This window comes from Arabidopsis thaliana, chromosome 3, assembly GCF_000001735.4.
Source record: "Arabidopsis thaliana chromosome 3, partial sequence".
Taxonomy (NCBI): Eukaryota; Viridiplantae; Streptophyta; class Magnoliopsida; order Brassicales; family Brassicaceae; genus Arabidopsis; species Arabidopsis thaliana.
Window position 1 is genome coordinate 17,867,032 of NC_003074.8, and position 23,533 is coordinate 17,890,564.

Consider the following 23,533-nt stretch of genomic DNA (forward strand, 5'->3'; position numbering starts at 1 on the left):
AAAAGATTTGGTTTCGAGAAAGTGTATCAATGAATCGACGACATTAATACATAATTAATTACAGCCAATAAATATGAGCCACTTAACTTCAAAAATACACAAAACTCGATTTCTTTGCGTAATGCGAGGAGAATTAAAAGAGTATTGGGTTATTAATAACAAAATTGTCCAAAACAGCCTTGTGATGTCCAACAAAGGAACGAATATTTTCATTTCCCTGTCCAACAATGACGTCATTTCCTACCTATAAATAAGTTCCACTCGTCCCCCAGAATTCTCGGTTTAAGAGAAAAAGAAACCAAAAGGCAAAAAAGACACAGAAAATTTTGAAACCTAGAAGCTTCTAACAATGGTGGCCGTAGCTGAGAATCAGAAAACGAAGAACAGTCTCAAGTTCCTCTGCAGTTACGGCGGAAGAATCCTCCCTCGTTCTATCGATGGAAAGCTCCGTTACGTCGGCGGTTTCACCAGAGTACTCTCCGTTCATCACTCTATCTCTTTCACAGGTCCGTTTCAATCTTTTTCCCCCCATTCCAATTTCATCTAACTTTTCCAATTCATCGAAATTGATTTTTCTACTTCTCCTTCAGAATTGACGATGAAGTTGGAGGAATTTTGTGGATACTCCGTTGAATTGAAGTGTCAATTACCAAATGGAGATCTCGAGACACTAATCTCCGTCAAATCGGACGAAGATCTGGTGAATATCGTTGAAGAATATGATCGTGTTTACGGAGGCAAGATCCGTGCGATTTTGTCGCCTCCTAAGCAGATGTCACCACGATCTAGCGGCGGCGGTGGAGATCTATCGCCGAAATCGCCGTTCTCCGTCGTGGCTTCTCCATCTCCGCCTCGGTATTGTGTGGCTCCGCCGACGGAGAATCTTCTCAGTAGATTCCGTATGAGAACTGGAGAATACTCTCGTTGCTGTAACTGCCGTGTTCCAAACAGAGACTCCAAGCTTATCTGGCAATAACGTCAGACGGAGAAATAAAAATGGCTTAGAAAAAATAAATGTGAAAAAATGAAATCTAGGGTTTTATGATGTGTTGTTGTATGTGAAGAGAAGGAATTATGAAAATTAGTGAAATTTTGTGGTCGGTGAACAAACGGAGAAGTTGACGGAATATTTTCCCGGCGGTTATTAACCGTTAACTTTGCCGTTAAGATATGTGGGCAACGTACGACGTCAGTTTTATTCAATACGTGGTATGTTGCGACTGTTCCAGACGTGAAACGTGTCGTAGTCAGATGCGAGTACACGTGTGTATTGTGGGGATCAGTGGATGTGTATCCTCACACGTGTACCTCTGTTAGAGTTTCTTATTTTGTTTCCTCAGCAGAGGTTTTGCTCTCCATTCATTGTTTTTGTATTTTGCTAAACTTTCATTTTGTTTTTGTTTGTATATTATATAGATTTATATTGTACATTATTTTATTTTATTTTGTCTTATTTTATGGGTCTAGTCAGGATGACATATATCCAACTAAGTTTTTATTTTCCCAAGAAAAAGAACAAAAAAAAACAGGGAATTATATATAGATCCCAAAAACTATTAATTATTAAATCCCACACTCATAGACAAAAAAAAATAAATTTTTTTTTTTTTGATAGATTGTCAAGTGACCAAAGATCGTAAGAACGCAATTAAGATCTTAACAATATGAATGCATAAACACTGAGGGAGACTGTTTTCTGAAGAAGAATTAATCAAAATTTTATTTTGTTAACAATATGTTAAAATTTGATTTGACCATTTCTCAACAAATTTGATTTACTCGACATCGTTGGATCTAATTGAAGCAAATGTCTTAATCATGTCACTGTGTCACTGAGCCAATCGATCTTCTAACCTTTACAAGTAAAAATTTGGAAAAATAGAAAATGTAGGGCAAGTGGACACTTCTCTAACTTTGGTGAATGGTTAAATGTCAGCATCACTATCACTATAACACACAAGATTAGATACGTGACCGAAAAACCTAAGCATCAATAGACAGTTTCCATGTCAAAAGTTTATTCCTTTGCATCTTTTTCTTAATCCTGAATTGCTTTTTCATCCAGAATATCCATCTCTGTTTTGTTAGTTTACGGTAAAATGCTGTCATAGGGCTTAACCAGTTTCGATCCGGCTCGGTTTGATGAAGATTGGTTCAAATCAAAACCCTATTTTCAAAGTGTAAACCTGATCCGTCCATATAATGATAAAACACTAACGAACATTATTAAGACCTTAATGTTTTTTTAGGTAGAAACTAAGACCTTAATTGTTTCAAAAACCGTTGTACAATTTTCATGACTTGTCTTTGCAACGTATGGTATAAGAAACAAAGAGAAGTTGATGTATCAAAAGCAACAAGAAAAAAAAGTCTAGAGACCAAAACACTTGGCTGATAATTAAATACATTGATTGAAGTGACATTTTATAGTATGATGTCTCTTTGTGAGCTCTCTCTTCATTCAGCTACTTCAATCAGAGACAGCCGCATGTGTGAAGAAGGAACACGTAAGCTTAACAGACTTCTGGAACAAACCTCACATGGCCAAAGCAGACAGGTCTGGAGGTTAATATTCGGATAAGAGTTTTCTGACTTTTCATGTCGTCTAATACTTCCAACAATGATCCTCAATAAAGATGAAAGCAAAGAGAAAGATTCTACCAGGACATGATCAAGACCTCAATCCATAATTGCATTCTCTGATGAAAATAATGATATCCATTCAATACTGAGTTGAAGAAAACAAGAAAGAGACAGAGAAGCTCAACAATTGCAAAATGAATAAATAAATGCAAACTGTTTATGAACAATCCTACAACATCTTTCAGTTCCATCAACAAAGCCTACAAAATCATCTTACTACCCTGCAGCACGTAGAACAGAGGAATGGACATTATTCGCAAAGAGAGTAGAGTTTTATTCCAGAGAGGTTGAATGGAAAGACTTCCAAACAGTAGATGACCTCTTGGTTGTATTCTTGTAGCTGAATGGGATGAACATGTCTCTGCGGAACAATTGGGTGACATAATACCTCAAGCTGCAGCACCAAAGAGTTCGGAGATTTTAGGGTGAGTTTTAAAGTGATGGGGACATATGAAGAGAAGATTTTTCGCATCAGTGAGTCTTCCTTCTCGATAGAAAGCTTCAATGACATGAAAGTAGGCTGCAAAGGAAGGAGAATCCTTTGAGCTAAGCACATCCAAGAACTTCTTAGCGTCTTCCAAAGTCCCAAACTTTGCAAGGTATCCATCAAAAGCTTCTGCATACGCAGGGTAATTTTGCTTCTTCATCATCTGAAGAAGATCTAGTGCTTCTTCACTCTTCTTGATCTTTAGCAGCTTGTCTATAAGAAGTTTGTACGTGCTTTGCCAAGGCTTTACATTGGCATTTTTCACCATCTCCATAAGGAATATGCTTGCCCCCTCGAATTTGTTGTGGATAACAAACCCATCTATCAAGACATCAAGCAGATTAGAGTCAATATCAAACCCTTTCTCTAGCATATTCGCAAAACACGCCAAGGCCTTATCCAATTCATTGTTTTTGCAGTGCCCTTGGATCAGTATAGTCCAAGTTTTTATGTCGGGAAAGCATCCTTGTGCTTCCATTTGATCAAGGACTCCTCGTGCTTCTTCTAATCTCTTAGCTTTACAAAGACCAAACACGAGTTGGCTGTATGTGATGTTATCCGGCTCATAACCCGCATTTCTCATAGCCTTGGTGATTTCCTCAGCTTCGTCAAACCTACCTACACTGGTTAAAGACCTGTGGATTCCATCATAAACAGCTTTTGAGAGAGACTTCCCTGTTGATTCATATTTCCTCGAAACCCGAAACACCAAATCCAAATCTGGATTGGGACTACCCGATAAATACCTCAACAAAAGACTACAATCTTGAATAGATGGTTTGAACGGACCATCCATCATATATTCATAAAGCTTAACTGTCTCAGCCATCATTCTAGATTTCTGAAACTGCCTTGAAACCTTTATATAAGTGTCAAGATCCATATCATACCCTGCAGTCTTCATTTCATCAACAACACTCCAAAACTCTGCAACCGAGTTAGGCCTAGCCAAAACCCTCAAAGCTGCGTTATAAGTAACAGTACTGTGTTGATAACCAGAAGAACTACCACCACCACCAACCCAATGGAAAAACGCCAAAGCTTTCAAAGGATGTTCCCTTAGTTCTTTCAACACCCTAATCACAAAATTATCCGACAAAACGAGCTTCATCTCCTGCAATTCCCTCTCAACCTCACAACTCCAATCCCCCTTAGTAACAACAGCAGAAACCTCTCCAGCAACAACAGACATTGCGTTCTCCTTAAGCATTCTCTCATAAAAATGAGCCACAGCCACAGCATCAGCTTTCGATTTCTCCTTACTAAGCTCACCATAAATAGTCTTATAAGTATCCTCGTCTAAATAAAACCCTCCTTGTTTCATCTCCCTCAGAGTCATCCAAAACCGTTTCATTGATCTCTGCTGCACTAAAATCCTCAACATAATGCTATAGAGTGGAGTACTTGGACTAAGCCCTGAATCTCTCAAAACCCAATCGAGAAAGTAATAAGCTTTTTCAGGATACTTCTCCAATTTCCTCAGAACGTAAATTGCAGTCTCGTGTGTCAAAGACATATCAGGTTTCCTCAATCCTTCCTCTACTTCCTTAGACCAATCATTCTCAAGCACTAATTGAAGCATAGAATCTGGTTTCGAAGAAAAGGTTCGAAATTTCCAAAGAAATCGACTAGGGACGATTGCAAATGAATCGAGAGGCGAAGACAAGTTTGAGGAAAAACCCACCTTAGATCGGCTTAGATACGATCGAGTAGAGATCTGTGAGTACGCGTGTCGAAGAGAAGACAGGATTGCCATTGATCTGTACATGGCTACAGATGCTACTACTGTGATTTTGTGTGTTTTCGAATAAGGAAGAGGGAGAGGAAGAGAAAGTGACAATAATAGGGTTTAAGCAAAAATGCAATTTTCCTGAAAATTTAGGGGTTTAACTCCTGAAACGCTGCGTTTTAATGCTGTGATATGATATTTTCAAGTTGGTTTATTCTGGCTTGGGCTTTTAAGCCCATTTATGCCAGATATTTGGGTCCAGTCCCGGAATCGCTTACCAACAAGAACAATTTAACTTAAATTACTTTTCGATTTTAGTTCTTATGAAAATTGAGGGCTTTTCTCGGTGCCCTAGAATTGATCGGAAAAATGTTTTCTTCATGGCAGAGCAAGGGAGTGCATGCTTCGACGGATCAGAAACCAATTCCTGAACAAGTATGAGAATTTAGTTTATTTCAGTTTTTGTTTTGATTATTTATTTGCTCTTTGTAGTTTTGATTGGATCCCTTGAGTCCTTGACGCTGCCATATGCTTATATTTGCTTACTCCCTGAAACGCTTTCTTTCCTATAAAGATGTTTTAAGGTAGTTTTATGAAATTTTGGGCTTTTAGCCCATTTATGCCAAATGTTTTGGTGATTAGGTTTATTATCTATGAAACCCTAATATATTATCTTGAGGCATACGCTATTTAAGAAACACCAGTACCCATTAAACCTAATAGGCGAGAGAGAACAAAATATGAACCGCTCTATATCTTCTTCTAAGATTATGAGAGGCGAGCATAGATCATAAGACAACCTTATTAGAGTCTCTGCAAGTGAGTCCAGTGAAGACGAGTAAGGTTCATAAGAGTTGGGTGAAGAGGACGAGGCTAGCTCAGAAGAATCAAGTGAATAAGAACACAGTGATGTGACCTATCATCACCGCGTTCTTTTCTTCTCCCAGACTCTTCTGAGCTAGTTACGTCTTCACCTAACTAATTCAAGAAATATTATTTGACAAATAGTTTTCCTTCAATCATAACTGTCACAATTTTGTTACACATTTACTTACCTTTAGTACAACATAATATTGCAAACCAAATTAATCTTGACGAGAGTGTGTAATGTAAAAAACGTACTAACACAATAAGTTATCAGAATCTTTAACTTGCAATCTCACCAAAGCCTCTTCACAAATCTCAGGAGGAAACTCTTTTAAGAACTCAGTAACAATACGTTCTTGATCTCTCTGCATCTCTTCAATCTCCTCTCTCTGTTTCCTCAACAAAGACTCAAGTTTCTCTACTATAACCCCAACTTCTTGATTGATCGGTCCTTGTGCTGACGACAACTTAGAATTAGACCGTGGCGCAAACGGTGAACGTGAGTCTCCAGCTCCAGCTTTAGGAGAGGACCAGAATTTTCTCCCTGAAGGAAATCTATCTAAATGGAGCGTCTCTGGAGAAGACAAACATTTTTGTACCGCTGAATCATCACCGATAAGTCGAGAAGGGGTCCAATCGGGGATGTGTGAATGTATCTCTGTGTCGATCATTTTAGCTATCGTTGAGATGTCTTGATCATCGGTTAAGTCTAGTTCTTCGACCATTTCGATGGCGACTGAGAAAGATGTGTCTGTCTCTATGTTAAATGGGAAGTGGATATTGCGGATTTGACCTGTATAAAAAATGTTATTATTGTGTCAAAAGAAGATTTAGTAATGATCTGAAGATTTGTAATAAAAAAAGCAAAAAAGATTTTGAACCTTTGGAATCGGTGATACGTAGTTTTAGGAAGATTGTGTTGAGGTCTTTACGTTGGCCTTCTACGGTTAATAAGCCTACCTCAGAATCCGAGAGTTTATCCACGATTCCGTTTCCGTTGTAACCATTTTCTGTGACAATGTTATTGAACTTGGTGTTAGAAAATTTCACATAGAAAAAATATAGAAACTATCTTATGTTACTATTATTGATTTTAACTTTTAAGAAAGGAGTCCATGACACTTCATATTGAGATGAAATGAAATACCATAATCTGATATTACCTTTGTGAGAGCTGACGTTTTCGGTATTTTCCTTGTAGCATTTCAGAAAAGGATCATCAAGTAGTTCCTTGGCTGACAAGCGTTGCGAGACCTTTGCGATACACTTCTCTATGAATGCTCTCACTTGCGGATCAGTCACATTTAAAAGAGCGGCTGGTTTGATTCCCTAAGAAGCATTGAGAAAAATGGATCGACAATATGGAAAAAGTCATTCTTGATTGGATATGAGATGGGAATATGATCACTTACCGATGTAACTTTCCTATAAATCTGAGCAGCATTTGTGCATTCGGAATACGGGTATTCAAAAGTTACCAGCTCAAGCAAACACATTCCAAACGCGTAGATATCGACAAGTACATTATAGTCCTCTTCATAGAGTTCCGGCGCCATAAATTCAGGAGTTCCTTAAACAATTTCAAACACAAAATTATAGTTTCACAATGGAGAAACTTTTTCGTTTGAGAACAAGATTAAAGATCTCACCGATGACGCTATGAGCAGAGCGAGCGCGGTGCAGAATCGCGGCTAGCCCTAGATCTCCAATTTTGACCTCACCTTGGTTCCCATTAATGAAAATGTTATCACATTTAAGATCTCTATGGATCACAGGAGGATCATGGCTATGTAGATAAACAAGCCCTTCTAAGATCTGCCTTGACCATTTCTTCAATGCTCTTAGATCAACACACTTATGTTTCTTCCGGTACCTATAAGGGTTTGTCAAACATGAATAATATTGATCAAATAAAAAAGATTTGATTTGACTTCTGAGAGAGGAATCTGACTGTCTAAGATTTCCGGAAGTGAAGACTTCGGTGATGAGATTGATAGTCATGTGTTGGTGATCGATCCAAGAAGTGTAGAATTTGATGATGCTTTTGTGTTTAAGGGTTTTGAGTAAGTGAACTTCAGAGTAAAGACGATCTAAATCCTCTGAGCTACAGAATTTATCATCTAACTTAACTTGGTTCCAAGCCACTTCGATTCCTTCAAGTTGGTCAAATGCTCTGTATCTGAAGAACTCTCTGATCAAAGAAACCCTTTAGTGACTGTGTCTTGTCCGAATCTAATCTGATTTGTCTCTGTAGTAATAACAGAGATCTAAGAAAAAGGATACACTTCTTTGAAAGCTCCTTTGCCTAGAACTTCTTTATACTGAAAACATGAGAAACAAAAACATTAGAATTGAGAAAAAGGTAACACTAAAATCAAGTAAAGAAGAACAGACCCGGCCATAGCGACCAGTGGGATCAATCTCAACGAATTCTTCCTCGGAGTTATTCTCGTCTTGTCGCATTCTTGGTTACTTGCAATTCAAAACAGATGATAGGAGTTCTTGAGAGAAGAGAGAAATTTAGTCAAGGAAGAACAAGTTTTGAAGCAGTTTCTGATAATAATAATAATCATTACTTAGCTGTCTTTTTGTGTATAAATCGATTATTTAGATTTTGTGCCATTAAAACCAAGCTTAAGCTTTTCCAGCTGCTGATCATAATGGTGTCGACTGTAGAATGTTGTACACTCTCTCTCTTTCTCATCTTCGAATTTAGGACACTCAGATCCACTGGACAAGACCACGTGGCAAAGGTGTGGGTCGTTGCTTTTTTCGCGCCATGGATCTGGTTTTTTATTTGATTTTCTTCTCATTTATTGTCATGTTACTCTAATCAATTATTTTGCTTATTCAGTCAACTTCATGGTGTTGTGAATATAAAATATTCGGACTTTTTTTTTCCCCTTCTTAACTCTTAAGTCACTGTTTTAGCTGACTAAGAACCCTATAATTGACTATCCTACAAATCGAATAATGGGTTTGGTAAATTACAAAATGTTTAGCCATTGAACCCGCTTGTCATGGTAACGAATTCGATTTTACTGTGTGTAAACAACAATTTGGACTTCAGCTTCAGTTCTTTTAAACTTAAGGAAACTTTTCACTAAAGGGTTTTGCTCTCTCTCTCAGGATTAATAGAATAATAGTCATAGTTTTTGGTGAAACATAAATATTCAATGTTGTTACACTTTAAATAGAAACTTGTACTGACACAAATCACTACACTAATGTTATGATCATTTGTTATAATCTATTACTTCTACTTATATCTCAAAATATAAATGTTTTACATATTGGAGACAGAATGTTTGAGACGAATTAGGACATTTAAATTTTCATGGAGAATTGTTTGTTGAACAATGTTGTCGTTGTATTTTTGATGAGTATGAATTGGCGGTTCAGCCGTTTAAAAACCGATTATATACAATGATCATCAAATTTTTGTAAGGCCCATTGGGCCCAGAGTATATAAATCCTTAGAGCTGACGGCAGCCTGAGACCATTATCCTAGGCACTTGTATTGTATGGTGGTAAGACACATCGTGGAAGCACCGAAAGACTAGAACGGTGACACGACCAAAATAAGACATAAATCGTAAACGCACCAAATGACTTTCACAAGGAAAAATCTCGAAGAACTAAACATTAAAAGACTGGTGCATGCATAAATACATAAGTCCAAAAGATTGAGTGGACAGTAATTACGTACTAGTACTACCGTGAAGAAACTTGGCTTGTATATGTAAGTCCAAAAAAACCACAAATAAAAACTCTTCACAAGAACACGTTTTGATGTACTTGAAGAATCCAGACATGATGATCATGTTCTTTCTGTTATGCTCAATAATCTTTGTAGTTACCATCATAATTTTCAGAAAACAGAAGAGAGGGAAGAAAAGAAACACACTTCCGTCACCACCGGGACTACCGTTGATCGGAAACCTTCATCAACTCGGCCGCCACCCTCACCGATCACTATGCTCTCTCAGCCACCGGTACGGTCCTCTTATGCTTCTTCACTTTGGCCGTGTCCCCGTTCTTGTAGTATCTTCAGCTGAATTGGCTAGAGACGTTTTGAAGACGCATGACCGTGTTTTCGCAAGCCGGCCACGGTCAAAAATCTTCGAGAAACTTCTTTACGATAAGCATGATGTGGCCTCAGCTCCTTATGGAGAGTACTGGAGGCAAATGAAAAGTGTGTGCGTCCTCCATCTATTCAGCAACAAAATGGTACGATCCTTTCGAGAAGTGAGAGAAGAAGAGATCAGTCTGATGATGGAAAAGATCAGGAAATCGATTTCTTTGCCGGTAAATCTAAGCAAGATCTTGGTGAGTTTAACTAACGATGTGATATGTAAAGTTGCTTTGGGACGGAAATACGGTGGTGAAACGGATTTTAAGGAGTTAATGGAGAGACTAAATAAACTATTGGGGACGTTTAGTGTGGGGAGTTATGTACCTTGGCTTGCGTGGATTGATTGGATCCGCGGTTTAGACTGTCAACTAGAAAAGACGGCAAACGATGTTGATAAGTTCTTTGAGAGAGTTGTGCAAGATCATGTCGATGGAAACAGAGATATGACTGATTTTGTGGATGTATTGCTCGCTATTCAAAGAGATAAGACCGTCGGGTTTGAAATCAACCGTGTTAGCATAAAGGCAATTGTCATGGTGAGGAAACACACTTTTGAATGATACCAATTCAGATTTATGATGTTTTATTGTGTAATGTTTTTTTTTTTTTACAACATGATGTGTTAGTAAGTATATAACAGTAGTTCTTGTTTTGGTTTTAACTTTTCAGAATGTTTTTGTGGGTGGTACGGATACATCGTCTACACTTATGGAATGGGCAATGACAGAGCTTCTACGTCATCCAAAGTGTCTGAAAAGACTCCAAGAAGAAGTCCGCACGATTTGCAAGGATAAATCAAGTGTGTCAGAAGAAGAAATTCAAAACATGAGCTACTTAAAAGCTGTAATCAAAGAGGCACTCAGGCTCCATCCTCCACTTCCATTGATGGTTCCTCACGAATCAACACAAGATGTCAGATTAGGAGATCACCACATACCAGCCGGTACACAGGTATTGATCAATGCATGGGCAATCGGGAGAGAGGCTGCGACGTGGGGACCAGACGTGGAGGAGTTTAGACCAGAGAGGCATTTAGATTCGTCTGTTGATTACCGGGGTCAGGCTTTTGAACTGATTCCATTCGGATCAGGAAGAAGGATTTGTCCAGCAATATCATTCGCTGTGGTGTTGAATGAGGTTGTTTTGGCTAACTTAGTGCATCGGTTTGATTGGAGATTATCAGTCGAATCTACAGAAGATCAGACCGAGGTCGCTGAATCAACGGGTATTGCGATCCACCGCATGTTCCCACTCTACGCCATTGCATCAAATACTACTTGACCAGTTGACCTAGGCATCTTATATATATAGAATCATAGAAATGCTTTGTTCTGTTACGTGTACGATAAACATACACGTTTACTCATTTCAAATGTGCAACCATAACTTTGCGAGTTCTCCACCATATAGCTGTGTTGTTGTTGATATTGCTTGGACTCCACAAAACAAATTACCAATCAGGACGAAAAAAAAACAAGTATGTCCAACGTATTTATCAAACTTCTTTTTTAAAAAAAGAAGTAGAATCACAATTAGATCTATTGGTTCCTTTCAAAACGATTATACAGCTAACTAGGAGATACAGTACTTTCATATTGTGACCGAAACCATCCGAAAAAATGTTCAAGATCTTTTTGTTTCTATTCTGAGCTTATGTTTATATATATAAAAAAAAAAAAAGGTGGAATGACCCGAAATAATCGTCTTATCTGTATGTGTTTCTAATTTCTATTAGTGTTCAAGCAAAACTATAGGTGGTCTAGTAGAACGTCTGATTGTGTTATTTAAAAATTTAGTGTTACTAGTAGTACGTCTAATCATTTTTTGTATTGAATATATAAATTGTGTTATCTTATTTATTATTTAAAAGCATGATAAAATTTAATATTTGTTATATAATTAATATTGTAGAAATAAATGCAAAGTTGGTTATCATTAGAAAATTGTGATTAATTCGATTTCAAAATATACAATTACGTTAAAATCAGATTTATTTAAGATACAAATTTTGGTTGTCGTATTTGTTATATAATTATGTTTAGTTTGTGCATCCATTAATAATTTGCACTGTGGATGTATATATTACATAAATCCAAAAATTGAGTGGTAATTACGTAAAGTGTAAAGTTGTGCATAAGTCCAAAAGATCAAAAAGAACTTTAAAACTCACAAGAATTTTGTGTAAAGAACTTACAGAATCCAGACATGCAAAACCTTTTTACTGGATACCTTTTATGACTACAAAGTAAGGTATTCGAAATATACAAATTATGATATTATTGTATTTAAGAAAGTTATTTGAAATATACTAATAAGGTATATAATTTTAAGAGATAAATAATTCTGTGGCTATTAAAAAATCAAACATATAGAAGTAGAAGATGAAATATATTTTTTTTTGGTAAAATATTATTTTTGTTTATTTTATCTTTGAATAGCAAAATGGATTGTTTCAGTTTAATTGTGATGTGTGATTGGGTTGTCAGTAATATTGTAGAGATTTCTTTGCTTTTTAGGCATAGGATTTGTCCATTTGAGAGGAAATTTTATTTTGCCCATTAAAGCAAAGAAAGAAGAAAATCTGAGTGGACCCTAGTAACGTAACATACGTAGAAAAACTTTGATTATATAACCCTGTCCAACAGAACATAAATTAACAAGAGAAATCTCTAAGAACTGTGAAACCAAAATAATAAAAAAAATGATGATGATGATAATTCTCTTGTGGTCAATAATTTTCATGACCATTCTCTTCTTAAAAAAACAGTTGAGTGGGAAGAAAGGTAAGACACCTCCGTCACCACCGGGACTTCCGTTGATCGGAAACCTTCATCAGCTCGGCCGCCACACTCACCGATCACTATGCGATCTCAGTCGCCGTTACGGTCCTCTCATGCTCCTTCACTTAGGTCGTGTCCCCGTTCTTATAGTCTCTTCCGCGGACATGGCTCAAGAAATCTTGAAGACGCACGACCAAGCTTTCGCAAACCGCCCACGGTCAAAACTCTCCCAGAAGCTTCTTTACAACAATCGTGATGTGGCCTCAGCTCCTTATGGAGAGTATTGGAGGCAAATGAAGTCCGTGTGCGTCATTCATCTCTTAAGCAACAAAATGGTACGATCTTTTCGAGATGTAAGAGAAGAAGAAATCACTTTGATGATGGCAAAAATCCGGAAATCGAGTTCTTTGCCGTTTAATGTAAGCAAGGTCTTGGAGTGTTTGACCAACGATGTGATATGTAGAGTCGCTTTGGGACGGAAATATGGTGGTGAAACTGACTTTAAGAAGTTAACGGATAGACTAAGCGAGCTATTGGGAACGTTTAGTATAGGGAGTTTTGTACCGTGGCTCGCGTGGGTTGATTGGATCCGCGGTTGGGATGCTCAGCTAGATAAGATGGGAAAGGATCTTGATGACTTCTTTGAGAAAGTTGTGCAAGATCATGAAGATGGTGACCGCCGAGATGGGACTGATTTGATTGATGCATTGCTCAGGGTTAAAAGAGAAAAGAGTCCCGGGTTTGAGATAGAGCGAGTCAGCATAAAGGCAATCACGTTGGTGAGGAACAATTAATACTCATTTTTGGATGATACAAATTTTAGATTTTATGATGTTTTAGCATATATAATTTTAGTTCTTGTTTTTTGTTTTTTCAGGATGTTTTTGTGGGTGGTTCGGACACATCGTTCACGCTTTTGGAATGGGCAATGACAGAGCTTCTACGTCATCCGAAGTCTCTGAACAGACTCCAAGAAGAAGTCCGTACGATTTGTAAGGGGAAGTCAAGAGTATCTGAAGATGACATTCAAGGAATGAAATACTTAAAAGCTGTGATCAAAGAGGCACTCAGGCTACATCCTCCATTTCCAATGATGGCTCCTCATGAATCAACAGAAGATGTTAAATTAAGAGACTACCACATACCAGCCGGTACACAAGTGATGATGAATGCTTGGGCGATCGGGAGAGAGGTTGCCACATGGGGACCAGACGCGGAGGAGTTCAAACCGGAGAGGCATTTAGATACGTCTGTTGATTTCCGAGGTCAAAACTTTGAGCTGCTTCCATTTGGAGCAGGGAGAAGGATTTGTCCAGCAGTATCATTCGCTGTGGTATTGAATGAGGTGGTTTTGGCTAACTTAGTGCATGGGTTTGATTGGAAACTACCGGAGGAATCTAAAGAAGACAAAACTGATGTCGCTGAATCCAGCGGTTTTTCGGTTCACCGCGAGTTCCCTCTTTATGCCGTTGCATCACCTTACTTGACTTAGGCATTTATATATATTAATGCTTTGGTATGTTATGTTGTGGATCTTTCTCTTCATGGATTCTGGTTTTATATATGTGTTTTTCTTCTCTAAGTTGTTTTCGTTAATTGTTATGTGATTTTAGTTATTTTAGTCAAATCATCTTTGCTCTCTCGCTCACATAAGTTACGTACTCTCACTCTTCCAAATATTTGCTATTTTACGAAAGTTTCTTTTCATTTTACGAGCGCTAAGAGAATCCACATTGGTTATATCTTTGTAAGTGTATTAAAAATAAATTAAAATTAAATTTAAAGGAGACTTCTATTTGGAGGTCTGAAATGTCTTTTTAAAAGACACTATTACACATTTAAAGATATTTTCTTCCTTTTTTCTCAATAATTTTTAATTTAAAAATACTCTCAAAGTATCACCGATAAAGATGGTCTTACGTATCAAAATCGGCATAACGTAACGTTTTCAGGATTTTCATGGAAGCATTTGTTATAAAATAATCGACTTTTAAAAATCACTCGTTATCGGTTGAAATTCCTATAGCAAAACTACCTCTTCTAGAGGTTACGCCTTTTTTCTCTAGAGTTCGAGAAAACGTTTTGTAAAATTTGTAGTGTGTTTAGCATTCTTTTCCAGAAAAAAAATTCTTATGAAGAGGATAAAAAGTTCAACGCTAGAAACTGTTCTTCGAGGTAATTACTAAGCCAAAATCTGGTGATGCTTGGTCAAAAAGGTAATGGATTTAAATGTTATTTTTATTATATTTAGAGGAAATTGTGAATCACTCAACCGAAAGTCCGAAACTATTCTTTGAAACGGAAAAAGTGAACGTTATATATTATAAAAAAAAAGATTAAAAATAATGCATTTTTTTTTAGTTAGTTTGGTGGTTTTATTACAAACTAACCACATGATTAATAGATATGCCCTGCTGCTATCACACAATTCACAAATCAATGTGACAATAATGCACATGCTTTAGAATTGCCATAAATCCTTAGGCATGTGAGTGATTAAAGGATTGAAAACCCCATTGTCCCACTACAAATAGAATAATCTCACATGTACGCAGCACGCGTCTACAATTGACATCCAAGTTAGGTCCCAACTCTCAAGGAAAACTTAATATTGCCCACATGACTCAAAAAATATTTTGTTTTTAGATGTTATGTTTGTTACGTCTAAATAATTTTAATTCACGTCCACAATTTCGTTACTTAGGCACTTTAATTGCCATCAACTAAATAAAAGCTTGGGCTTATGAGAAACTGAAAAGTATAACACATCCATGAGAAAATGTAGCTAGTGTATGTTTAGAAAACATGTGAAACTGTCTATTCTTGCAAAAATCAATCCCTTTAATAATTGATATCCTTCATCAGCTCAGCCTCACCCACACAGAAATCTAAAACGATTTTCTTAAAAAATCCAGTGATGAAAATGATGATGATGATCATACTTCTCTTATGCTCAATAATACTCATAACCATTCTCTTCTTCAAAAAACAGTCGAGAGGGAAGAAGAGCAACGCACCTCCATCACCACCGAGACTTCCTCTGATAAGAAACCTTCATCAGCTCGGGCGCCACCCTCACCGATCATTATGCTCCCTCAGCCACCGTTACGGTCCTCTGATGCTCCTCCACTTTGGCAGTGTCCCTGTTCTTGTAGTCTCCTCCGCAGATGCGGCTAAAGACGTTTTGAAGACGCATGACCGCGTTTTTGCTAGCCGTCCACGGTCAAAAATCTTTGATAAGATTTTTTACAACGGGCGAGATGTGGCCTTAGCTCCTTATGGAGAGTATTGGAGGCAAATGAAAAGTGTGTGCGTCCTCCATCTCTTTAGTAACAAAATGGTACGATCCTTTCGAGACGTTAGACAAGAAGAGATCAGCCTGATGATTGAGAAGATCCGAATATCGAGTTCTTTGCGGATAAATTTAAGCGAGATCCTGGTGAATCTTACAAACAATGTAATATGTAGAGTTGCTTTGGGACGGAAATACGGCGGTAAGACCGATTTTAAAGACTTAATGAAAAGGCTAACGAGGCTACTAGGCGAGTTTAGTGTCGGGAGTTATGTATCGTGGCTCGCATGGATTGACTGGATCCGCGGTTTGGATGGTCAACTTATAAAGATAAGCAATGATCTTGATGAATTCTTGGAGAGGGTTGTCCAAGATCATGTAGATGGGGATGGACACAAGAATGATTTTGTGGATTTCTTGCTCACAATTGAGAGAGAGAAGAGCGTTGGGTTTGAAATCGACCGGTTAAGCATAAAAGCAATTATCTTGGTAAAGGGAAGATACGAAAACAAATTTAAATTCACTGATGAGTTAGTATATAACCATAGTTCTTGTTTTGGTTTTCAGGATGTTTTTGTGGGTGATATGGACACAACATACACTCTTTTGGAATGGGCAATGACAGAGCTACTATGCCACCATGAGTGTCTAGACAGACTCCAAGAAGAAGTTCGTATGGTTTGTAAAGACAAATCGGGTGTATCAGAAGACGACCTTCAAGACATGAAATACTTAAAAGCTGTGATTAAAGAGACACTAAGGCTACATCCTCCACTTCCATTGATGGTTCCTCACGAATCAACACATGATGTCAAATTAAGAGACTATCACATACCTGCCGGTACACATGTAATGATCAATGCTTGGGCAATCGGGAGAGAGGCTGCGACATGGGGACCAGACGCGGAAGAGTTTAGACCAGAGAGACATTTGAATTCGTATGTTGATTACCGAGGTCAGGATACGGAGCTGGTCCCGTTTGGAGCAGGGAGAAGGATTTGCCCAGCAATATCATTTGCTGTGGTATTGGATGAGGTGGTTTTGGCTAACTTAGTGCATCAGTTTGATTGGACACTACCGGAGGAATCTACAGAATATCAGACTGATGTCGCTGAATCAACCGGTATGGCGGTTCATCGCATGTTCCCACTCTTCGCCATGACTACTTGATTTAGACATTACAGCATATAGATATGCTTTGTTAGAAGCGTACAATACGCATGTCAGTGGTAAAGAGATCTTAAGATTTGAGTTCTTAAGTAAACTATAGACTAATAGTTTGACTCAAAAAAAAGTAACCACACTAATTAAGTAAGCCAAGCGGCATAATCAGTTCCCTCGCAATTATCAACGGAATATAACAGATCGATGTTTCCTTCTCAATTAGGCTCTTAGTATAAGTTCCACTGTAGACATAAATGAGTAAATATAAGATATAGATAGAGACCATGTATGCATGCAAAACTTAAAAAAAACAAACAGAAATCAATTATATATTTTAATTAGGGTGGGATCAGATTAAAACTTCTGGAACTTTAGGATATCCTTTCGATCTTGTAAAATTTTTATAAGATTTTTATCTTCCTATTTTAAGACTATATATTAAAAAGTGGAAAAGATTGGATTATATCAACCCTAATTCACCGTCTAATTTGTTTTCCTCTTTATGCCATTACATCATCTACTACTTGATTAAGGCATTATATACATTAAAATGATTTATATTATGTTACTAGATCAGAACCCATTTGATACATGGGTTAATCAATAAATGTTTTTTTATAAAGTTTAATAAGGTTTTTTTGCAGTTTTATCTAAATATTAATAGGCTATGAAAATATAATATGGTGAAGATTTTAAGATTTTATGAAAATATAATAGACTTCTGGAATTTGATGCTTTAGTTTTATTACAAAAGCTTGTCTAGAAGACTTGAAGTATTAGACAATATAATTGAGGAAAATGAAAGACAGTAAAACGCTTTTGTTGATGAAATCGAAACAATTACCAAATTTCCGAGGCTGAAAAGAGATATGTCAATGCCTTAGATTAGAGGTGAGTTACTTTTTGGTGTGTTTTCACATATTTCTTCAAAGTTATTAGCTTTGATATTTAAATATTCTACATTTACAAACAAATAGGTGGTAGAATCATACCTAAAATTTAAAAAGTTATTAATATACAAATAAGGACTATATATTTTAGGAGATAAATAGTTTTCTTGGACCTTGTAGCTGTCTAAAATCTAGCAAAATAGGTATTAAAAAAAGTAAAAGATTTCTTTTTTGTTTGGTCAACTTACTTGTATTGTGGAGAGATTTTTTACCTTTACTATATAGGATTTGAGAGAATATATATTTAATGCAAATTTACTTTCCTACTATACTTGGGCAAAACAGAAGAAAATTTGAGTGGACCCTCGTTACGTAACGCATAGAAGAAACTTGGCTTATATATAACGCAAGTGGCGAAGTCCACAAGAAGAACACAAAAAACTTAAGAAACTCTTCACGAGAAAAACTTGAAGAACTTAAGAATCCAAGTTTACAAAATATGATCATGATACTTTTCTTATGCTTAATAATATTGTTCATCATAACCATTCTCTTCTTCAAAAAACATAAGACAGTGAACAAAATCATCAACTTTCCATCCCCACCGAGACTTCCGTTGATCGGAAATCTTCATCAGCTTAGCCAACATCCTCACCGATCACTCTGCTATCTCAGCCACCGTTACGGTCCACTCATGCTCCTCCACTTCGGAAGTGTCCCCGTTATTGTAGCCTCTACAGCAGAAGCAGCTCGAGACGTTTTAAAGACGCATGATCGCGTTTTTGCTAGCCGTCCACGGTCAAAAATCTTCGAAAAGCTTCTTTACAAGAGCCGTAATATGGCCTCAGCTCCTTATGGAGAGTATTGGCGACAAATGAAGAGTGTTAGTGTTCTCCATCTCCTCAGCAACAAAATGGTACGGTCCTTTCAAGACGTGAGACAAGAAGAGATCACTCTGATGATGGAAACGATCCGTAAATCGAGTTCTAAACCGGTAAATCTTAGCAAGATCTTGTCGAGTTTAACTAACGATGTTATATGTAGAGTAGCTTTGGGACGGAAATATGGTGTTGGAACAGATTTTAAAGAGTTAATAGACAGGCTCATGAGGCAACTTGGTACGTTTACTATCGGGAGTTATGTACCGTGGCTTGCGTGGACTGATTGGGTCAGCGGTTTGGAGGCTCGACTGGAAAAGACCGCTAATGATTTTGATAAGCTATTGGAGAGAATTGTGCAGGATCATGAAGATGGAGACGGCGACAAGACTGATTTTGTGGATGTATTGCTCGCAGCTCAGAGAGACAAGAGTTTCGGGTTCGATATTGACCGGTTAAGCATAAAAGCAATCGTCTTGGTAAGGGAAAAAATATATATCAAATTCAAATCCAATGTTTTAGACTATTAGTGTAGAACCATGCATTAATTGTTTATGTCTATAACCATTATTTGTTTAAGTATATAACCATTAATTGTTTTGGTCTTGATTTCACTTTTCAGGATGCTTTTGTGGGTGGTACAGACACATCCTCCACGCTTGTGGAATGGGAAATGACAGAGCTTCTACGACACCCAACGTGTCTAAAAAAACTTCAAGAGGAAGTCCGTACGATTTGTAAGGGAAAATCAAGTGTGTCTGAAGATGACATTCAAGGAATGGAATACTTAAAAGCTGTGGTCAAAGAGGCACTCAGGCTACATCCACCAGTTCCATTGATGGTTCCTCATCAATCAACACAAGATGTTAGGTTAAGAGATAACCATATACCTGCCGGTACGCAGGTTATAGTCAATCTTTGGGCCGTCGGGAGAGAGGCTGCGACGTGGGGACCAGATGCGAATGAGTTTAGACCGGAGAGGCATTTAGAGTCGCCTTCTGATTTCCGGGGTCAGGATTTTGAGCTGATTCCTTTTGGAGCAGGGAGAAGGATGTGTCCAGGAATATCATTTGCTGTGGTGCTGAATGAGGTAGTCTTGGCTAACTTAGTGCATGGGTTTGATTGGCAATCTATAGACGATGAGACCGATGTTGCTGAATCAATCGGTAGTGTGATTCGCCGCATGCACCCTCTTTACGTCATTCCATCATCTACTACTTGATTAAGGCTTATTATTATGTTATGTCTACAATAAACCTGTTCATTTGAAAATGTTGTAAGCTAAGATATGTTTGAGATTTTAAAGTTTCGAGTTCCTAATTAAACCAATTTAGAAAGCAAGGTGAGCTTACTTGATTCATTATTCTGTACAACAAGCATCATTTTTTTTTTAGATTTTAGATTTTATAACGTTTATATTTTTTTATATTTTAACTTTAAAATATAAATAAATTTGATTACAGAAAACTGATTAGAGAGCTCTGATTTGGATTAGTCGTGAAAGAGGTGAAAGTATACATCAAAATTTGTTTAAAGTAAAAATCTAATGATTTGTTAAAAAATTTGAATAACAGGTGATTTTGTTGTATTTAAAACCTCATGGTACAAATGCTTAATCCAATAAGAATTAATTTATCGCATTTGACTTTAATATACGTTCAATTCCATTAGTTCAGTAGTTTTGCTTGACTCTGCTATTTGTTACTTTGACGTGATTGCATGACTCTCTACCTCACAGCTTGAATTAATGTAAGTGGAAATATTCTTAGTCTTACTTGGTTGCATTTGTTCTCTCTCTCTCCATTGTTTTGTTGATGAAATTCTTAAATCTCATGATTTTGCCGGGGTTAGGGCTTTACCTTGCACCTATCAAGAAATTATTAACGTGAAACGCCTCTTCTTTGCACATATCTAAAAAGAGCAATCCAAATAGTAAAAAGATTAGATGAGAAATCCTAGTCCTCAAAGAGAACTTGTGCACTAAGACAATTTGAAAGATTCAACGTTTTTTTTTTGTCAAACGTTAAATAAATGAATTTTGAGAAGAATGATAATTATCCATATGGGGGAGAGAAATAAGAAAATTTGAGTGGACAGTAGTTTTGGTCCCAAGAGAAACTTGGCTTCTATACATAAGTCCAAAAGAGGTACACGAAATTCTGGCTTACTAGAGGTATTTTGTGGTTCGTTCACTCTATTTCCATATGACTCAGATCATCTAAGTTCAAAAAGAAGACCACAAATTCTTAGAAACTCTTTACTAGAAAATCTTGACGAAACTTGAAGAATACAAGCATGGAATCAATGATCAGGATAATTCTGCTAAGCTTGATAATCTTCATTACCATCCTCTTTTTCATAAAACAGAAAAAAGGGAAGAAAAGCAACACACCTGCGTCACCACCGAGACTTCCGTTGATAGGAAACCTTCATCAACTCGGTCGCCACCCTCACCGATCACTATGCTCTCTCAGCAATCGTTACGGCCCTCTTATGCTCCTTCGTTTTGGCCTTGTCCCCGTTCTTGTAGTCTCTTCCGCAGATGTGGCTCGAGATATTTTGAAGACGTATGACCGCGTTTTTGCAAGCCGGCCACGGTCAAAAATCTTTGAGAAAATATTTTATGAGGCCCGTGATGTGGCCTTAGCTCCTTATGGAGAGTATTGGAGGCAAATGAAGAGCGTGTGCGTCCTCCATCTCCTCACCAACAAAATGGTCAGATCCTTTCGAAACGTGAGACAAGAAGAGATCAGTCTGATGATGGAGAAGATCCAGAAATCAAGTTCTTTGCAAGTGAATCTAAGCGAGCTCTTGGGGAGTTTAACTAACGATGTGATATCTAGAGTTGCTTTGGGACGGAAATATAGTGATGAAACGGATTTTAAGGAGTTAATGAAAAGGCTCACGAAGCTACTGGGCGAGTTTTGTGTGGGGACTTATGTACCATGGCTTGCATGGATTGATTGGATCAGCGGTTTGGATGGACAACTAAAAAAGACAGGTAATGATCTTGATGAATTCTTGGAGAAAGTTGTCCAAGATCATGAAGATGGCGACGCACAAAGGACTGACTTTGTGGATGTATTGCTCAGAATCCAGAGGGAGAAGAGCGTCGGGTTTGAAATCGACCGGTTAAGCATAAAGGCAATCATCTTGGTAAAACAGAAAAGAAGAAAATAAATTCATATTCAATGATGTTTTAGTATATAACCGTAGTTCTTGTGTTTTGGTAACTTTTCAGGATGTTGTTGTGGGTGGTACGGATACATCGTACGCACTTATGGAGTGGGCAATGACAGAGCTTCTTCATCGCCCAGAGTGTCTGAACAGACTCCAAGAAGAAGTCCGTACGATTTGTAAGGGAAATTCGAGTGTATCAGAAGATGACATCAAAGACATGAACTACTTAAAAGCTGTGATCAAAGAGACTATGAGGCTACATCCTCCACTTCCATTGATGGTTCCTCACGAATCAACACAAGATGTCAGATTAGGAGATTACCACATACCTGCGGGTACACAGGTAATGATCAATGCTTGGGCGATCGGGAGAGAGGCTGCGACGTGGGGACCAGACGCGGAGAAGTTTAGACCGGAGAGACATTTAAATTCGTCTGTCGATTTCCGAGGTCACAATTTTGAGCTTATTCCATTTGGAGCAGGGAGAAGGATTTGTCCAGCAATATCATTCGCTGTGATCTTGATTGAGGTGACTTTGGCTAACTTAGTGCATCGGTATGATTGGAGATTACCGGAGGAATATATAGAAGATCAAACCAATGTCGCTGAATCAACCGGTATGGTGATTCACCGTTTATTCCCTCTTTACGCCATTGTATCATCTACTACTTGATGGATGCATTATACATAAATGCTTACTATTATGTTATGTCTACAATAAACATGTTTACTCATTTGAAAATGTTGCTACCAAAGAGAAGTTTGAGATTTTAAAGTCTCAAGTTCCTAAACTAATTTAGAAAGCCAGGTGAGCTTACTTGATTTATTGTTATGTTCAACAAGCATCATTAGTCCCTTCTCAAGTGGGCTTCAAGAACACAAGCTGATATCAAGAACACGCATACCCGGTTTCAAATTATTTCCAATCATTAGACGATTGCGCATAATAGCACTGCGCAGAGGTCAGTTCGAGTTGACTGTAAATTAGTAGCTTGATTGGTATATTTAGTTCAAATTTTGTGTTTTTTTTTTGTGTGATGTTATTAAATATTCTGATAAGTAGTTTAGTGGCTTTGTAGACCATTATTGAAACCAGATTGAGGGATAGCTATATACTAAAGTAGCTAACTAAAACTCACAACAATAATAAGTGTTGCAATATTAACGACCAAAGCAACGACTTTGAGGAATCCAACACTTTCAAATGACGCGTTAATAATAAAATTAAAAACACTATAGAAAATCTCCAAACTTAGAGAGAAACTAAAACACGAACCAATTTGATATTTTTTCCTGAGTGATTCGTTCTTAATTTCTCGTTAATGAGCTTGATTGGTTTGTTTAGTTCAACTTTGTGTTATTTACTAGTTACTACTTAGGGGTTGTTATTGAATTAATGTATTTGAATTTGCAGTTTTCTTTGTGGGTTTTATTTTATCAAATACATAATTGAATAACAGTGGATATCGCCTTGACTTTAAAACACAT

The 23,533-nt window shown here is 37.4% G+C and overlaps 9 protein-coding genes across 12 annotated transcripts; 6 read left to right on the forward strand and 3 right to left on the reverse strand.

Moving 5' to 3' along the window:
- Positions 1-99: 99 nt before the first annotated feature.
- Positions 100-1,429, forward strand: AT3G48240 (Octicosapeptide/Phox/Bem1p family protein). The gene is made up of 2 exons (NM_114694.3): positions 100-506; positions 591-1,429. Exons 1-2 carry the CDS (start codon positions 350-352, stop codon positions 974-976), a joined length of 543 nt encoding a protein of 180 aa, NP_190407.1. The 5' UTR covers positions 100-349; the 3' UTR covers positions 977-1,429.
- A 1,054-nt stretch (positions 1,430-2,483) lies between these two features.
- On the reverse strand, positions 2,484-5,001 carry BIR6 (Pentatricopeptide repeat (PPR) superfamily protein). Its single transcript, NM_114695.2, has one exon. It carries the CDS (start codon positions 4,896-4,898, stop codon positions 3,033-3,035), a length of 1,866 nt encoding a protein of 621 aa, NP_190408.1. The 5' UTR covers positions 4,899-5,001; the 3' UTR covers positions 2,484-3,032.
- A 787-nt stretch (positions 5,002-5,788) lies between these two features.
- On the reverse strand, positions 5,789-8,499 carry WNK3 (with no lysine (K) kinase 3). Of its 2 annotated transcripts, NM_148852.2 has the most exons (8): positions 8,121-8,499; positions 8,010-8,047; positions 7,678-7,905; positions 7,376-7,599; positions 7,139-7,296; positions 6,890-7,055; positions 6,608-6,736; positions 5,789-6,519 (listed from the first exon to the last, which is right to left on the reverse strand). In NM_148852.2, exons 1-8 carry the CDS (start codon positions 8,187-8,189, stop codon positions 5,981-5,983), a joined length of 1,551 nt encoding a protein of 516 aa, NP_680105.1. In that variant the 5' UTR covers positions 8,190-8,499; the 3' UTR covers positions 5,789-5,980. The 2 variants fall into 2 exon arrangements, with proteins under 2 accessions (NP_680105.1, NP_001327084.1); NM_001339359.1 differs by having other exon boundaries at positions 7,678-8,047.
- A 1,040-nt stretch (positions 8,500-9,539) lies between these two features.
- CYP71A26 (cytochrome P450, family 71, subfamily A, polypeptide 26) lies at positions 9,540-11,142 on the forward strand (the record flags this gene model as incomplete). The annotated part of the gene is made up of 2 exons (NM_148853.1): positions 9,540-10,397; positions 10,531-11,142. The coding sequence occupies 2 exons, from the start codon at positions 9,540-9,542 to the stop codon at positions 11,140-11,142; spliced, it is 1,470 nt and encodes a 489-aa protein (NP_680106.1).
- Positions 11,143-12,510: 1,368 nt separating this feature from the next.
- On the forward strand, positions 12,511-14,357 carry CYP71A25 (cytochrome P450, family 71, subfamily A, polypeptide 25). Its single transcript, NM_148854.3, has 2 exons — positions 12,511-13,420; positions 13,519-14,357. The coding sequence occupies exons 1-2, from the start codon at positions 12,563-12,565 to the stop codon at positions 14,131-14,133; spliced, it is 1,473 nt and encodes a 490-aa protein (NP_680107.1). The 5' UTR covers positions 12,511-12,562; the 3' UTR covers positions 14,134-14,357.
- A 1,076-nt stretch (positions 14,358-15,433) lies between these two features.
- On the forward strand, positions 15,434-17,484 carry CYP71A24 (cytochrome P450, family 71, subfamily A, polypeptide 24). 2 transcript variants are annotated; one of them, NM_148855.3, is made up of 2 exons: positions 15,434-16,422; positions 16,501-17,484. In NM_148855.3, exons 1-2 carry the CDS (start codon positions 15,559-15,561, stop codon positions 17,101-17,103), a joined length of 1,467 nt encoding a protein of 488 aa, NP_680108.2. In that variant the 5' UTR covers positions 15,434-15,558; the 3' UTR covers positions 17,104-17,484. The 2 variants fall into 2 exon arrangements, with proteins under 2 accessions (NP_680108.2, NP_001190031.2); NM_001203102.2 differs by having other exon boundaries at positions 15,434-17,484.
- A 949-nt stretch (positions 17,485-18,433) lies between these two features.
- Positions 18,434-20,241, forward strand: CYP71A23 (cytochrome P450, family 71, subfamily A, polypeptide 23; the record flags this gene model as incomplete). 2 transcript variants are annotated; one of them, NM_001339360.1, is made up of 2 exons in its annotated part: positions 18,434-19,344; positions 19,488-20,241. In NM_001339360.1, 2 exons carry the CDS (start codon positions 18,487-18,489, stop codon positions 20,085-20,087), a joined length of 1,458 nt encoding a protein of 485 aa, NP_001325471.1. In that variant the 3' UTR covers positions 20,088-20,241. The 2 variants fall into 2 exon arrangements, with proteins under 2 accessions (NP_001325471.1, NP_680109.2); NM_148856.3 differs by having other exon boundaries at positions 18,493-19,344; positions 19,488-20,148.
- On the reverse strand, positions 18,511-18,636 carry AT3G48298 (uncharacterized protein; the record flags this gene model as incomplete). The annotated part of the gene is made up of 1 exon (NM_001125320.1): positions 18,511-18,636. The coding sequence occupies one exon, from the start codon at positions 18,634-18,636 to the stop codon at positions 18,511-18,513; it is 126 nt and encodes a 41-aa protein (NP_001118792.1).
- Positions 20,242-20,964: 723 nt separating the features above from the next.
- Positions 20,965-22,911, forward strand: CYP71A22 (cytochrome P450, family 71, subfamily A, polypeptide 22). Its single transcript, NM_148857.3, has 2 exons — positions 20,965-22,021; positions 22,107-22,911. The coding sequence occupies exons 1-2, from the start codon at positions 21,161-21,163 to the stop codon at positions 22,716-22,718; spliced, it is 1,473 nt and encodes a 490-aa protein (NP_680110.1). The 5' UTR covers positions 20,965-21,160; the 3' UTR covers positions 22,719-22,911.
- The last annotated feature ends 622 nt before the right edge of the window (positions 22,912-23,533 follow it).

Coding starts and splice junctions, on each gene's coding strand:
- CYP71A24 (NM_001203102.2), top strand. CDS start 15,559: ATGAAAATGATGATGATGATCATACTTCTCTTATGCTCAATAATACTC.
- BIR6 (NM_114695.2), bottom strand. CDS start 4,898: ATGTACAGATCAATGGCAATCCTGTCTTCTCTTCGACACGCGTACTCA.
- WNK3 (NM_148852.2), bottom strand. CDS start 8,189: ATGCGACAAGACGAGAATAACTCCGAGGAAGAATTCGTTGAGATTGAT. Junction 7,906..8,009: donor AAAGGAGCTTTCAAAGAAGT/GTATCCTTTTTC, acceptor AGAGTTCTTCAG/ATACAGAGCATTTGACCAAC. Junction 7,600..7,677: donor ACTTCCGGAAATCTTAGACA/GTCAGATTCCTC, acceptor AAACCCTTATAG/GTACCGGAAGAAACATAAGT.
- AT3G48240 (NM_114694.3), top strand. CDS start 350: ATGGTGGCCGTAGCTGAGAATCAGAAAACGAAGAACAGTCTCAAGTTC. Junction 507..590: donor TCACTCTATCTCTTTCACAG/GTCCGTTTCAAT, acceptor CTTCTCCTTCAG/AATTGACGATGAAGTTGGAG.
- CYP71A22 (NM_148857.3), top strand. CDS start 21,161: ATGGAATCAATGATCAGGATAATTCTGCTAAGCTTGATAATCTTCATT. Junction 22,022..22,106: donor GCATAAAGGCAATCATCTTG/GTAAAACAGAAA, acceptor GTAACTTTTCAG/GATGTTGTTGTGGGTGGTAC.
- CYP71A25 (NM_148854.3), top strand. CDS start 12,563: ATGATGATGATGATAATTCTCTTGTGGTCAATAATTTTCATGACCATT. Junction 13,421..13,518: donor GCATAAAGGCAATCACGTTG/GTGAGGAACAAT, acceptor TTGTTTTTTCAG/GATGTTTTTGTGGGTGGTTC.